Source organism: Grampus griseus, assembly GCF_964374135.1.
Source record: "Grampus griseus genome assembly, chromosome: 10".
Taxonomy (NCBI): Eukaryota; Metazoa; Chordata; class Mammalia; order Artiodactyla; family Delphinidae; genus Grampus; species Grampus griseus.
Genome location: NC_139004.1, coordinates 25136102 through 25150017, shown reverse-complemented (window position 1 = coordinate 25150017; position 13916 = coordinate 25136102). Strand labels below are relative to the sequence as shown.

Below are 13916 nucleotides of genomic sequence, written 5' to 3'. Positions count from 1 at the left end.
AAATGTTTGTTCCAATAAAAGAGACAAAAGAAGGAGATCTGAGGATCGCTTTCATAAAGAGAAAGACACCTAAGGGAGTAGGTGCTCAATAAATATTATTTTTTAGCTGTGTACCATGAGAAGCCTGGAGAGTTGTAAAAGATTATCTGATACATTTCCAAACAGCCCTTTGTCTCTGATTTCAATTTTCGAAAATTTCCTGGGAGGCTGTGGAATCTCCCACAAGGGACTTTTAAGGACACATTCTTATAAAACCCACTTGGAGGGGTGGCTAAGATGCTTTAAAAATGGATGGGTGAGGTAGGGAGGCTGGTCCAGATGACCCCGCAGACTTTTCGGGATGGACCAGGAGACACTGCCATCCCACCAACTGAGGATGGCTGAGTGATTTGGAAACCTTCCAGAAGGGCCTGGTTAAATTGTAGGCCATTTATTTCATGGAGAAATAAACCACTGAGAGCTTCCTTCAAACATGCTCGCGGAAAGCAGGACAAAATGCTGAGATTATCTGTTCAGAATGTGCTTTAAAAGAGCCCAGGCAGCACTCATTTATTTTTGAGAAAATATATGATTAACCATAGTTAACTATGAATTCAGATGCTGTGCATTAGACCAGCTCCTCAAAGTTTGAGAGCATTTAATATTATATATCGCTGCCATTTGGGCTAAATTGTTTTTTTAATGTACACAATATTACAAATTTAATTTGAGCTGTTTGAATCAGTCTGTAAAAAAGATTTGATTATACCTGAGTGTTCTGGCCCCAGCTTTTCTGTATCTCAGTAATCTTGGCGGTAATTGGCTGATTAGGCGTCTCACACTCCATCTTTGCCTCAGTTTCCATGGTAATGGTACAGGAGCTATTATAGATGAGAACTTCATCTCTTTCCACTTTAGGGCTGAAACGAGAGGGGAGGTTAAATGGGGTGTCATCAATCTTAATGAAATGCAATTATTTTTACTCTTATTAATCATTGCAAGCCATTAGCTTGTGGCAACCACAGGCCACCATTTGTCAAATTTTGCAAATTTCTGTAATTTTGTTTCCATTCTTTTATTGTTTATTTGTTTTCCCTTTATCTGCACACCCTGCAATGAAAATGCACATGGTAAATATCTTTCACTGAGGCCTTTCTCTTTTCCAGCTCTATCAGGAACATTAGCAAAAGCTTCTCCAAACCCAACCAAAGAAGCAATGCACAGATAATACTTCCAGTTCCAAAAATGGAAGCAAATGTTAGGAAAAAAATTTTTTTTTCTTTTCCCCTTCCCTCTTCCTGTTCTTACATTCAGTGATGGGGGAGCGAATTGCCTGAATCCCCCCAGGGCAGATGGAGAAATTGGAAAACCCACACAACTGGCTAACTAGTCCCTAATTCCAACTGTGAAAAAATGAGCTCATTTAGGCTTTCAATTCCCTCTCCCCAGCTGATGGCAATGAGGCTCTGTTGCTAGCAGTGGAACATTAACTTAGTAAATTAATTAAACTTACTTAACCGCCCAGACTAAGGAGATTCGATATATGTGCCAGTTACACTACCAGCCACTTGCTTTAAAAGTCCTCTTGCTTTAAGGAGAGAAACCAGACTGGATTTAAAATGAAAAACTGCAGTGTAGCATTACAGAAAGTCTACAAATATGTGGTCCAGAGGAGAGGAGAGCATGGAGTTTGCAGGGCATGGCCCCGAACAGGTGTGATATTTACTCAAGAATAATCCTGGCTTTAGGCATTGTTGCACCTAGCTCCAAGATTATTAGTTATAATAATGCATGACGCTTTACACTTTTTAACAGTTTCATACATATGATCTCATTTCAGCCGGTAAATTAGGTAGAGGCATAAAAAATGTAACTCAAAGAGATTGGTGATTTGCATAAAGTCAAACACAAAAATAAGGCAGCTCCGAGACGAGAATCCAAGGGGTCCCGTCTCCTAGAGCAATACTCCCAAGTTTTGAGATGCTGATGGGACTTCACCACGAAGTTGGCATATCCCACGGGAAGACCAGGACTGGTGATGAAAAGGGCAAAAGATCACTGCTTGAGAAACTGTAACTCATGTCCAACTAGAACATCTTTTTTCAAATCAATGTCGAAATGGTTTCTCCCACACTTTGCTAGAAATAATGAGCAGGATAACTATCACATCTACGTCATCTCCTCGTCTTCATGCTAAAACATTCCCAGCTCCATATCCACCCAGGACATGACTTCCATACTCACTGTCTTCTACACCTACTGTAGATTGGCAATATGTTAATATTGTGCAGCCCAGTTTGGCTGACCATTGAGGCTGTGGTCTCCCTTTATCGAAGCCCTCCCCACCATGGCACCTAATACTGTGTTCATTTTGTAGCCCCTAAGCTTAAATTAAGATGGTGGTGAACTCAAAGTCTCAGAGCCACAATTACCTGAGGATTTCACCATGCTGCATGTGTTCAGCCGATTTTCTGAGAAGCATTATAATGCAAAAGTGAGGCTTGAAAGCCAGCCAGCTAGATTTGAATCCCCGAGCAGATATTTACCATCCATCTGACATTGCTGAAGACATGACTCTCTAAGCTTTTTTTTCCACGTTTATAAAATGAAGTTACTAATCATAAAGATACTCTTTTAAAGAGGTGTTTGGGGGATGGAGCAAAATGAAGCCTACAAAAGGACCTGCCCAGAATCTGGTGTAAGGAAGTGTCCGATAAAGTCAGTTCTTGTTATGGTTTTAGGGGGTACTGACATAGGTGGTATTATTGTTGAAATGTCAATGTGGGAATTTACATTCATTGTTGTTACGGGTCGTCTCACTGATGTGGACCCATTGCTCAAATACATTTTGAATCTGAGCCTGTAATGTAGCTACACATCCATTTAGCTGAGCCATCATCCAGGGGTAGACAAAGCCACAGGATAAACACAGCATTTGCTCCTGGAGTGTCACTTGCATGCAAAGATTCAGAAAAGCAAAGCAAAGTAATTTAACTTTCAAATTAAAATGTAGTATTTAGATACCTATGGAAATATGATGAAGTAGAATGCAAAATTCACATGGACTTTTCAAATAAAACACCTGACTTCAAAGCAACTTGATTCTGTGACAGGGTACCTTGGGCTTTGCAGCTAGAACCTTTCTTTTGCTACTGGGGGGCGGGGGGTAGGAGGGTTGCTAGAATAGTTTAAGAAGCTCTCCATCACCATTGCCATCATAAATCTCTTATAAAGCCATCAGAAAGGAAATGAAGTTGGTTTTCCACACCATCTCGTTCCCTGTGAATCGGTTCCCAGATTGCTACTCCCATTTCTGAAGGCTCACAAGCCATCTGATTAATAATTCATTCTGGAATTTTGTCAGGGATAATGTAAACTTAGTTGTCTACCTTTCCAGAATTCCCTTTTTTTGCTTCTTAGGCAAGGGAAAGAATATTTGCCTGTCACCTCTCTGTTCTGTGCTCCCCTCTCATGTTCATTTCCAACTGTGGATCTTCACTCATATGAGCAGGGTTTTTATACTCACTATATGATGATCTGGGATACTGACTTGAACTCAAGGGAAGGAGTGACCTTTACAACCTTTCTTGATCATGGGCTTCCACCTCCTAACAAGACTTCTTCTGCCCCTTCTAGGTTCTTCGTCAGCAAAGGTTAGAGTAAAATGAGGTAAGTCACCCTGCCCTCTTTTCATCTGCCTGTAGCAATGCCCACCAGCTCACAGTGGATTGTTCCATTTTGCTAGTGACTCCAGAAACACAATATATATCACCTGCCATTGGAAGGTCACTCCAGCTGACCAAGTCCTGAACAAATTAAACAAAGCCTGTTTCTTCAGCAAGTGCTCTAACAGCTGGTCCCCCAGTAGAAGACTCTGCTGATATCTGTCGATGCTGTAACAAGGGTCGCTGTGGCTTTCCAGGCCGTTCCCGGAGGAGACAGTCTGTTCCCCGCAGTCGTAGGCACACGACAGAAGAAGCAGATGTCACAGTGGGGCCACTGATCTTCCCAGGAAAGACTAGTGACCATGGTACAGAAGGTCCTTCCCACCTCTGTGATGTCAGGCATAGGCCTGGGCACCACGGCATCCCTGACTCAGCCTTGCATTGTCCTGTGTTTCCAGGCTGCTTCCCACCCTGTGTGCCCTGCTTCCCGATACAAGAAGAAAGTGAAAACAAATTATGTTCTTTTTGCTCTGAAAGAGTTAAAACGCTTTTCTGCTGGCTTAGACTTTTTCACAACCTTTAGCTCATATTTCTTTTCTTTTTTGGCCCTGATTATATGACTAGAAATTTTTTTCATTAAAAAGCCATCATCAAGATGAGCAGAGACATCAAGATGTCAAAAATGGACTAACATTTGCAAAATTTCAAAGTTTCTTAATATTACTATGTCATGTTTTCTTCCACAACCATCCTACAAATTAAGGAGCACAGTTGACCAGTTTTAACTATAGACATATGTGTACACAGAGAAATACATAGATATAGATGATATGGATGTGCATGCACACACGCATGCACACAAATATTTATTTTGAGGGAATGTGGTAAGAATATTTGGCCCAAACGGTGGGAGAGAGAGTTCTAGAACCTAAGTTTCCTGAGTCCCAATCTATTGCTCTTTCAGTCGGTCCAACCAGATCCAAAAGTAAGCAGATATTCTCCTTGGATGCACTCTCTATGGTAGGCAGTAAAAACACATGCCATCATTCTGCCTCCCTCACTTAGCCTGAAATTGCTTCCCATGTCTCAAATCTCCTGGACCCGCACAGCCCAGCCAAGTCTCTGTTACTGATGCCAACAATACAGCATCATGCTGAGTACACTGTGAGTCAGAAGCCTTGGGTTCCAGTCCTGATACTGCCGGGGCTTGACTGTGACTTTAGAAAGATACTTAGTCTGTTCTTAGAATAGAATCCAAACTCCTTACTATGGCCTTTGAGGCCATAATACATCCCCGAGCTCTTCTCGAGCCACTTTTCCTCCTTCTAACCCTACTCCTGCCCTTCTGACCTCTGACAGTTCATGAAACTTAATGGGTCCTTTGCACTTGCTGCCCCCACTGCCTGACTCTCCATAATGACACTTGTCCTTAGCTCAGCTTAAAAGGCACTTCTTCAGAGAAACCTCCTCTGAGCTGATCCAGTGATCCCACACCTGGGCATATATCTAGAGAAAACTATAATTCAAAAAGATACATGCACTCCAGGGGAGGGGTGGGGGTGGGGGTGGGTTGAATTGGTAGATTGGGATTGACATATATACACTAATATGTATAAAATGGATAACTAATAAGAACCTGCTGTATAAATAAATAAATAAAATAAAATTTTAAAAAAATGTAAAAAAATATAAAAATAAATGAGTATCTTTCCCTTGGGGAAAAAAAAAGATACATGCACTCCAATGTTCACTGCAGCACTATTTACAATAGCCAAGATATGGAAGTAACCTAAATGTTCACTGACAGATGAATGAATAAAGAAGATGTGAGATACACACACACACACACACACACACACACACACACACACACACAGACACATACAGTGCAATATTACTCAGCCATAAAAAAGAATGAAATAATGCCATTTGTAGCAACATAGATGGACCTAGAGATTATCATACTAAGTGAAGTAAGCCCGACAGAGAAAGACAAATATCGTTTGATATCACTACCTACTGTGTAGTGCAGGGAACTATATTCAGTATCTTGTAATAATCTAAAAGGGAAAAGAATCTGAAAAAGAACATATATATATATATATATATATATAAAAATATATTTGTATAACTGAATCACTTTGCTGTACACCTGAAACTGATACATTGTAAATCAACTATACTGCAATTTAAAAAACAATAATAACAAAAAATGAAATAAAAAAATTTTTAAAAGCAGCCTCCATTGTTTTTTATCACTTTATAGCCCTTATCAGAACATGTGATCATCTTGTTTATTGTCTGGCCTCCTCCACTACTCTTAAGGACAGGGACTTTGCATCTCATTCACCACTGAGTCACCAGCTCCTGGCACAGTACCTGGAACATAATAAACACTTGATAACTACTGGATGGATGGATGGATGGATGGACAAACTGGGCACATATCTGCCACAGATACAAATGTCTGTCTTTGCCAAATGACATCAAATCCATAGTGGTAGTGGCTGGCAGGGGGTTAAACCATTTAATGGAAATGGGTTCTTTGCAAAGACCCTGGAAAGTAGTTCTCTGCGTTCACAAGCACAATCTTAAGAGGAACCAAGGTAAGCTATTTAGCACATGATATTCCTAGCACCCCATGTAAAATTTATATTGTGTTTTCTGGTTATTAAATTAGTACATGTTCACTGAAAAAATTACATAAAAAGACAATGAAGAAAACAAATATGATCAGTCCTCCAGCCCCCTAGGGATAGGCACTATCAGCATTTTAGAATACATCCTTCCGGTCTTTTTCCCAATCACCTGTTGTGTGACACATGTACATGTACTATAAACACCATCAGGACTTCATTGAGGCACTATTTTGTGACCTGTACCTTTCACTCCTCAGTATATTGTAAGCATTTCCTTCTTTGGTTAAATGTTCTACACCATGGTTTTTCAAGGTTCTTAGTATATTATCACTTGGATTCATTCTTTATTACTAAACGCTTACTTCATTTCAACTGTTTTTGTTAATATACCTAAAGCATTGAAGACTATAGTTCTTCATAAATGTTACATATTTCCAACTGCTTTCTTAAAATCCTGGAAGTAAAATCGCTGGATCAAAGTATGAAGAATTAATAAATGAAAAAGAAATGAAGAAAACAATAGCGAAGATCAATAAAACTAAAAGCTGGTTCTTTGAGAAGATAAACAAAATTGATAAACCATTAGCCAGACTCATCAAGAAAAAAAAGAAGACTCAAATCAATAGAATTAGAAATGAAAATGGAGAAGTAACAACACTGCAGAAATACAAAGGATCATGAGAGATTACTACAAGCAACTCTATGCCAATAAAATGGACAACCTGGAAGAAATGGACAAATTCTTAGAAAGGCACAACCTTCAGAGACTGAACCAGGAAGAAACAGAAAATAAAAACAGAGCAATCACAAGCACTGAAATTGAGACTCTGATTAAAAATCTTCCAACAAACAAAAGCCCAGGACCAGATGGCTTCACAGGTGAATTCTATCAAACATTTAGAGAAGAGCTAACACCAATCCTTCTCAAAATCTTCCAAATATAGCAGAGGGAGGAAAACTCCCAAACTCATTCTACAAGGCCACCATCACCCTGATACCAAAACCAGACAAAGATGTCACAAAGAAAGAAAACTACAGGCCAGTATCACTGATGAACATAGATGCAAAAATCCTCAACAAAATACTAGCAAACAGAATCCAACAGCACATTAAAAGGATCATACACCATGATCAAGTGGCGTGTATCCCAGGGATGCAAGGATTCTTCAATATATGCAAATCAATCAATGTGATAAACCATGTTAACAAATTGAAGGAGAAAAACTATATAACCATCTCAATAGACGCAGAAAAACTTTCGACAAAATTCAACACCCATTTATGATAAAAACCCTCTAGAAAGTAGGCATAGAGGGAACTTACCTCAACATAATAAAGACCATATATGCCAAACACACAGCCAACATCAATCTCAATGGTGAAAAACTGAAACCATTTCTACTAAGATCAGGAACAAGACAAGGTTGTCCACTCTCACCACTATTATTCAACTTAGTTTTGCAAGTTTTAGCCACAGCAATCAGAGACGAAAAAGAAATAGAAGGAATCCAAATCAGAAAAGAAGAAATAAAACTGTCACTGTTTGCAGATGACATGATGCTATACACAGAGAATCCTAAAGATGCTACCAGAAAACTACTAGAGCTAATCAATGATTTTGGTAAAGTAGCAGGACACAAAATTAATGCACAAAAATCTCTTGCATTCCTATATAATAATGATGAAAAATCTGAAAGAGAAATTAAGGAAACACTCCCATTTACCATTGCAACAAAAAGAATAAAATACCTAGGAATAAACCTACTTAAGGAGACAAAAGACCTGTATGCAGAAAACTATAAGACACTGATGAAAGAAATTAAAGATGATAAAACAGATGGAGTGATATACCATGTTCTTGGATTGGAAGAATCAACATTGTGAAAATGACAATACTTCGCAAAGCAATCTAGAGATTCAATGTAATCCCTATCAAACTACCAACGGCATTTTTCACAGAAGTAGAACAAAAACTTTCACAATTTGTATGGAATAGCCAAAGCAATCTTGAGAAAGAAAAACAGAGCTGGAGGAATCAGGCTCCCTGACTTCAGACCATACTACAAAGCTACAGTAATCAAGACAGTAAGGTACTGGCACAAAAACATAAATATCAATGGAACAGGATAGAAAGTCCAGAGATAAACCCATGTACCTATGGTCATCTTACCTTTGATAAAGGGGGCAAGAATATACAACACAGAAAAGACAGCCCCTTCAGTAAGTGGTGCTGGGAAAACTGGACAGCTACATGTAAAAGAATGAAATTAGAATACTCCCTAACACTCTACACTAAAATAAACTCAAAATGGATTAAAGACCTAAATGTTAAGGCCAGACACTATCAAACTCTTAGAGGAAAACATAGGCAGAACACTCTATGACATAAATCACAGCAAGATCCTTTTCAACCCACCTCCTAGAGAAATGGAAATAAAAACAAAAATAAACAAATAGGACCTAATGAAACTTAAAAGCTTTTGCACAGCAAAGAAAACCACAAACAAGACGAAAAGACAACCCTCAGAATGGGAGAAAATATTCGCAAATGAAGCAACTGACAAAGGATTAATCTCCAAAATTTACAAGCAGCTCATGCAGCTCAATATCAAAAAAACACACAACCGCAACAAAAAATGGGCAGGAGACCTAAATAGACATTTCTCCAAAGAAGATGAAAAGATTGACAACAAACACATGAAAGGATGCTCAACATCACTAATCATTAGAGAAATGCAAATCAAAACTACAATGAGATATCATCTCACACCAGTCAGAATGGCCATCATCAAAAAATCCACAAACAAGAAATGCTGGAGAGGGTGTGGAGAAAAGAATCCTCTTGCACTGTCGGTGGGAATGTAAATTGATACAGCCACTATGGAGAACAGTATGGAGGTTCCTTAAAAAACTAAAAACAGAACTACCAAATGACCCAGCAATCCCATTACTGGGCACACATCCTGAGAAAACCATAATTCAAAAAGAGTCATGTACCACAATGTTCATTGCAGCACTATTTACAATAGCTAGGACATGGAAGCAACCTAAGTGTCCAGTGACAGATGAATGGATAAAGAAGATGTGGCACATATATACAATGGAATATTACTCAGCCATAGAAAGAAACAAAATTGAGTTATTTGTAGTGAGGTAGATGGACCTAGAGTCTGTCATACAGAGCAAAGTAAGTCAGAAAGAGAAACCAAATACCATATGCTTACACATATATATGGAATCTAAAAAAAAAAAAAAAAAAAGATTCCGAAGAACCTAGTGGCAGGACAGGAATAAAGACGCAGATGTGGAGAATGGACTTGAGGACACAGGGAGGGGGAAGGGTAAGCTGGCACGAAGTGAGAGAGTGGCATGACTTATATATACTACCAAATGTAAAACAGATTGCTAGTGGGAAGCAGCCGCATAGCACAGGGAGATCAGCTCAGTGCTTTGTGACCACCTAGAGGGGTGGGATAGGGAGGGTGGGAGGAGATGCAAGAGGGAGGAGATATGGGGATATATGTATATGTATAGCTGATTCACTTTGTTATAAAGCAGAAACTAACATACCACTGTAAAGCAATTATGCTCCAATAAAGATGTTAAAAAGTAAAACACGGGCTGTCTTAGGACATCAGAAATTCTGACTGCCATGGAAAGGGCTGGTTCTCACTTTTCCTCTGGGTAGTTGGTCTTGTTTAGTTTTATTTTTTAATGGGGAAAGAGGCCTTCATTAAATAATAGGATGTAACCACTCTATCTAGATAAGAAATAAAGAAGGACACAGGGCCACATTCAGCACTGAAATATCACACTTCACAGTAAGGAAGCTGCTTGCAGAAATGAAGGTCATCTAGAGCAACCGACAGGACCACACTTTTTTTTAAATGTGTTTAGAAAAGGGGATTTTTACCTGGAAAGTTGTGGTATTTATTTGTTTACTTTTTAAGTTCAAAAACTTATAAGCCTATGGCTTTTAAATCCTAGATCTACAGTCCTTCGGCCCATGCATCCCCCTTTCTTCTGAATAAACATTGCACAATCTGCTGGATTTCTCTATGACTTTTTCTCATACTTGTGAATCTGTTTGGAAAGAAAAGAAAAGGGAAACGGGAAAAGAGCCTTCTGTTTTTCATAATGTCTAATCTTTTTCCCCCATTGGCATTCACCAGATGTTGCTCTGGATCGGAAGATAAATATTAAAATCTAAGCAAGAACAAAGCAGGCTGTTTACTGGGCAGATTTTTCAGATGTTCTCTTGAACACTTGAAAAGACAGGAGACTCTTTGATATGCAGACTGGCTGGAATCCACAATGGAACAGTCCCTCCAACAAGAGGGTTGGCCCTAGGGCTGTGTCCACGCAGCCTGCCGTTCCTGAGAATTCCATTAATCCACTGGCTGTGCATTCGTGGGGAAGGTCAGGGAGGGAGAGGACTGGGTTACCTGATGAAGAGGCCTGAGAAAGATGGAAAGACGGACGCTGTCCAACGATCTTGTGCACAGATGCATCGGGAACTCTCTTCACAGGTGTAGAAATAAGGCCATGATTCGGGCAGGCGCTCTGTCCCCACAGCGACAGTCAAATCACACTGCACGTAGCTGCAGCCAGAGGTCTCACAGTTCTCCTCCTCAGGCCTCAGGCCACACAGGAAAGCCAAGGACACTGCATGAAACGGTCAACGTTGGGTTAGGTAATAACCACAGAAAAAACTAAAGGCCTTAATTTCTTACATCAACCAAGCCCATGTGTTTTTCCTTGACCAATAGGAAAATAAACTTATTCATTTACTCTTCTTAAAAGTGTACTATGTGTACATAATTCATACAGAAGATACAAATCATGTTTTTGTAAAATATGAATCACCTAGTCAGAAAACTCAGGTGAATGTACCATAAATTCAGCCAACATAAGCCAATACCGTGCTCCTGGCCAGGTCTACCCACTTCCTCCTCATTCTCAGAAACAAACACTTGCATTTTTTAAATAGCTTTCTCACATGGGTTTGTATCCTAAACAGGAGATTGTTGAATTTTACTTCTTTTTGAACTTTAGAAAATAGACTACATGGCATAATATCCTTAGACCTGCTTTCTGCACTCGATATTATGTTTCCAAGATTTAGCCCTATTATTGCATGTAACTGTTGTTCAAACATTTTCACTGCTGTTCAACACTGCATTCTGTGAAAGTACTACAATATATTTACTTATTCTGTCACCAATGGACTTTTGGGTAATTCCCAGGTTTTGCTACTACAAACATGTATGGAATTTTCTCTAGGGTATATACCTCTAAGAAAATTGTCTACTCACAGGGTAGGTGCAAGTTCAACCTTACAAGACAGTGCCATGTTGTTTCCAAAGTGGTTGTGTCATTTCACGTTCCTACCACCTATATTTATGACTTCCCAGTAACCCACATAATTGTCAGCACTTGGGATTAACAGACTCTTAATTTTGCCCAGTCCAGTGAGTATACAACAGCATCTCATTGTGGCCTTATTTTGAATTTTCATCATTAATTTTTAGGTTGAGCAAGTTTTTATATGTTTAGTAACAACGTATTTTCCCTTCTATGAAATTCCCATTTCTGTCATTTGCCTTTTTTTCTATTGGAATGCTTGTCTTTTCCTTATTGATTTGTGAGTTTTATATTCTGGGTACTAATCCTACAGAGGTTATATGCTTACTAATACCTTCTCCAGATTTGTGGCTAGACTTTTCATTCTCTTTATGGGATCTCTTGATTAACAGAAGTTCTTGATTCTCATAGAGTTATGACTATTAACATTTCATAAAGAAGAATAGCAATGATTTGAAGCCCTCTGACCCTGAGCCCATTTCTTTCCAGGTCATGAGACACGATGTAAAAAGCATCACCAAGCCAGACTGGCAATAACCTTTAACAGGAGGATGAACAAATCTCTACATGAGATGGTTTGGGAGCATCTCTGCCTGAAAACCTTAATAAAATAGAAAAGAAAAATTTCCTCTAGCCTTCTACCTCTGCAGCTAGCTTGTTCATGCAGGTACGTAACACATGTTATCAAGGGCTATGAGCTTGAAGCTAAGAGGCCTGCCTACATCACAGGGCTGCATGCAGCAAGGGATAAGACAAGTACATGAGAGGGTTTGCCGTTATTCAATCACACACAAATAGTATTATTATTGCTGGTATATTCCAAAGCACCTAACACATAGTAGGTTCTGTGACTGTGTTCCCAAAGAATTACAGCAATTAAAATGTCTGGAAAGTAAGAGTCTTGTATGGATAGAGGAAACATGAGAACTTTCCAGTTAGTAAGCCCTGGGGCAAATAAAAACAGGCTTAACACCTATAAAATAATGAACTCATTATGAGTGATTAGGTGGATGCAAATTGACAAGGTGGATTATGAAAAGTGCCCAGCGTTGGGGATCAGAATCCATGGATTTTACTCAAGGTTCTGCCACAAAATAGCTGTGCGACCTTAATCACTTTAGCTTTTCATGCCTCATGGAAAAGTCAAAGTTTCCATGAAGAAGTCATGTGGTATAACTCAAGATATAAATGCAAGAACCCAAAAGATCAAAGATCTTGCTGATTTTAAACAAATACAGAGTATTAGACTGACAAGATGCTTTAGCAACCTATCATATGAAGAAAGAAAATTCTTCTTTTGTTAGAAGTACAATTTGGGGGAAAAGTAAAGATGATGACCCCAAAAGCAGCAACAGGACATTTTTTTTTTAACAGTACATTTTTAGAGCTCTACATTTCTTAACTTTTATTGAAGTATAGTTGATTTACAATATTATGTTAGTTTCAGGTGTACAGCATAGTGACTGCATATTTTTACAGATTATACTCAAGAAGCTCAGAAGAGAAATACTAAAATGTTTACTTGCTGTAAAGTTTCTGATACAGTAGGTCCCAAGGATTCGCACTGTTAACAAAATCCCAGGTGCTGCTACTGTTGCTGCTCCGGTAATAATATTTTTTCAGTAATTCTCAATAATAATATCATTGAGAAGCACTGTGTTAGAAGGACTGAAATTATTCAGCTTTCCCAAGGGCTGCCAGCTGATTAAGGTTGAAAAAAGTAGAGTGGGGAGCATTAGTAGGTAAAAGGATAGATTTCCCTGAGAAAGACAACTGTGAAACACTTGTATGGGTCGCTGCTGTGAAAGTGCCCGCTAAAAAGTCTTTTAAAATATAACAGATTCTTAACTAAATTGGTTCTGTGCAATCCTATCTGAAAGTAGGGGAATTATTTAGTAGTTTTTAATAATTTATGAGACACACTCCTTTGACAATTCGATGTACACTGTAGACCTACTTCCTACAAAAAAAAATACACAATCATATTCTCAAAATGTCTTATCCAATTTCAGGGATACACAGAATCCCCAACTCCCATCCTGGATCTTAAGTAAGAAACCAGTAGAGTGACAAAGGATTAATCACCAAAATACACAAGCAGCTCATGCAGCTCAATATCAAAAAAAACAAACAACCCAATCCAAAAATGGGCAGAAGACCTAAATAGACATTTCTCCAAAGAAGATATACAGACTGCCAACAAACACATGAAAGAATGCTCAACATCACTAATCATTAGAGAAATGCAAATCAAAACTACAAATAAGGT

The 13916-nt window shown here is 38.8% G+C and overlaps 1 protein-coding gene across 2 annotated transcripts in view; it reads right to left on the bottom strand.

Moving 5' to 3' along the window:
* Positions 1-13916, bottom strand: part of PKHD1 (PKHD1 ciliary IPT domain containing fibrocystin/polyductin) — a gene marked incomplete at both ends in the record, with an annotated part of 425783 nt that overhangs the window by 342133 nt on the left and 69734 nt on the right. For both annotated transcript variants that reach the window (XM_082663569.1, XM_082663570.1), the window contains 2 exons: positions 749-899; positions 10729-10948. In XM_082663569.1, the coding sequence (XP_082519695.1) occupies positions 749-899; positions 10729-10948 (371 nt within the window). The remainder of the gene's footprint in view (positions 1-748; positions 900-10728; positions 10949-13916) is intronic.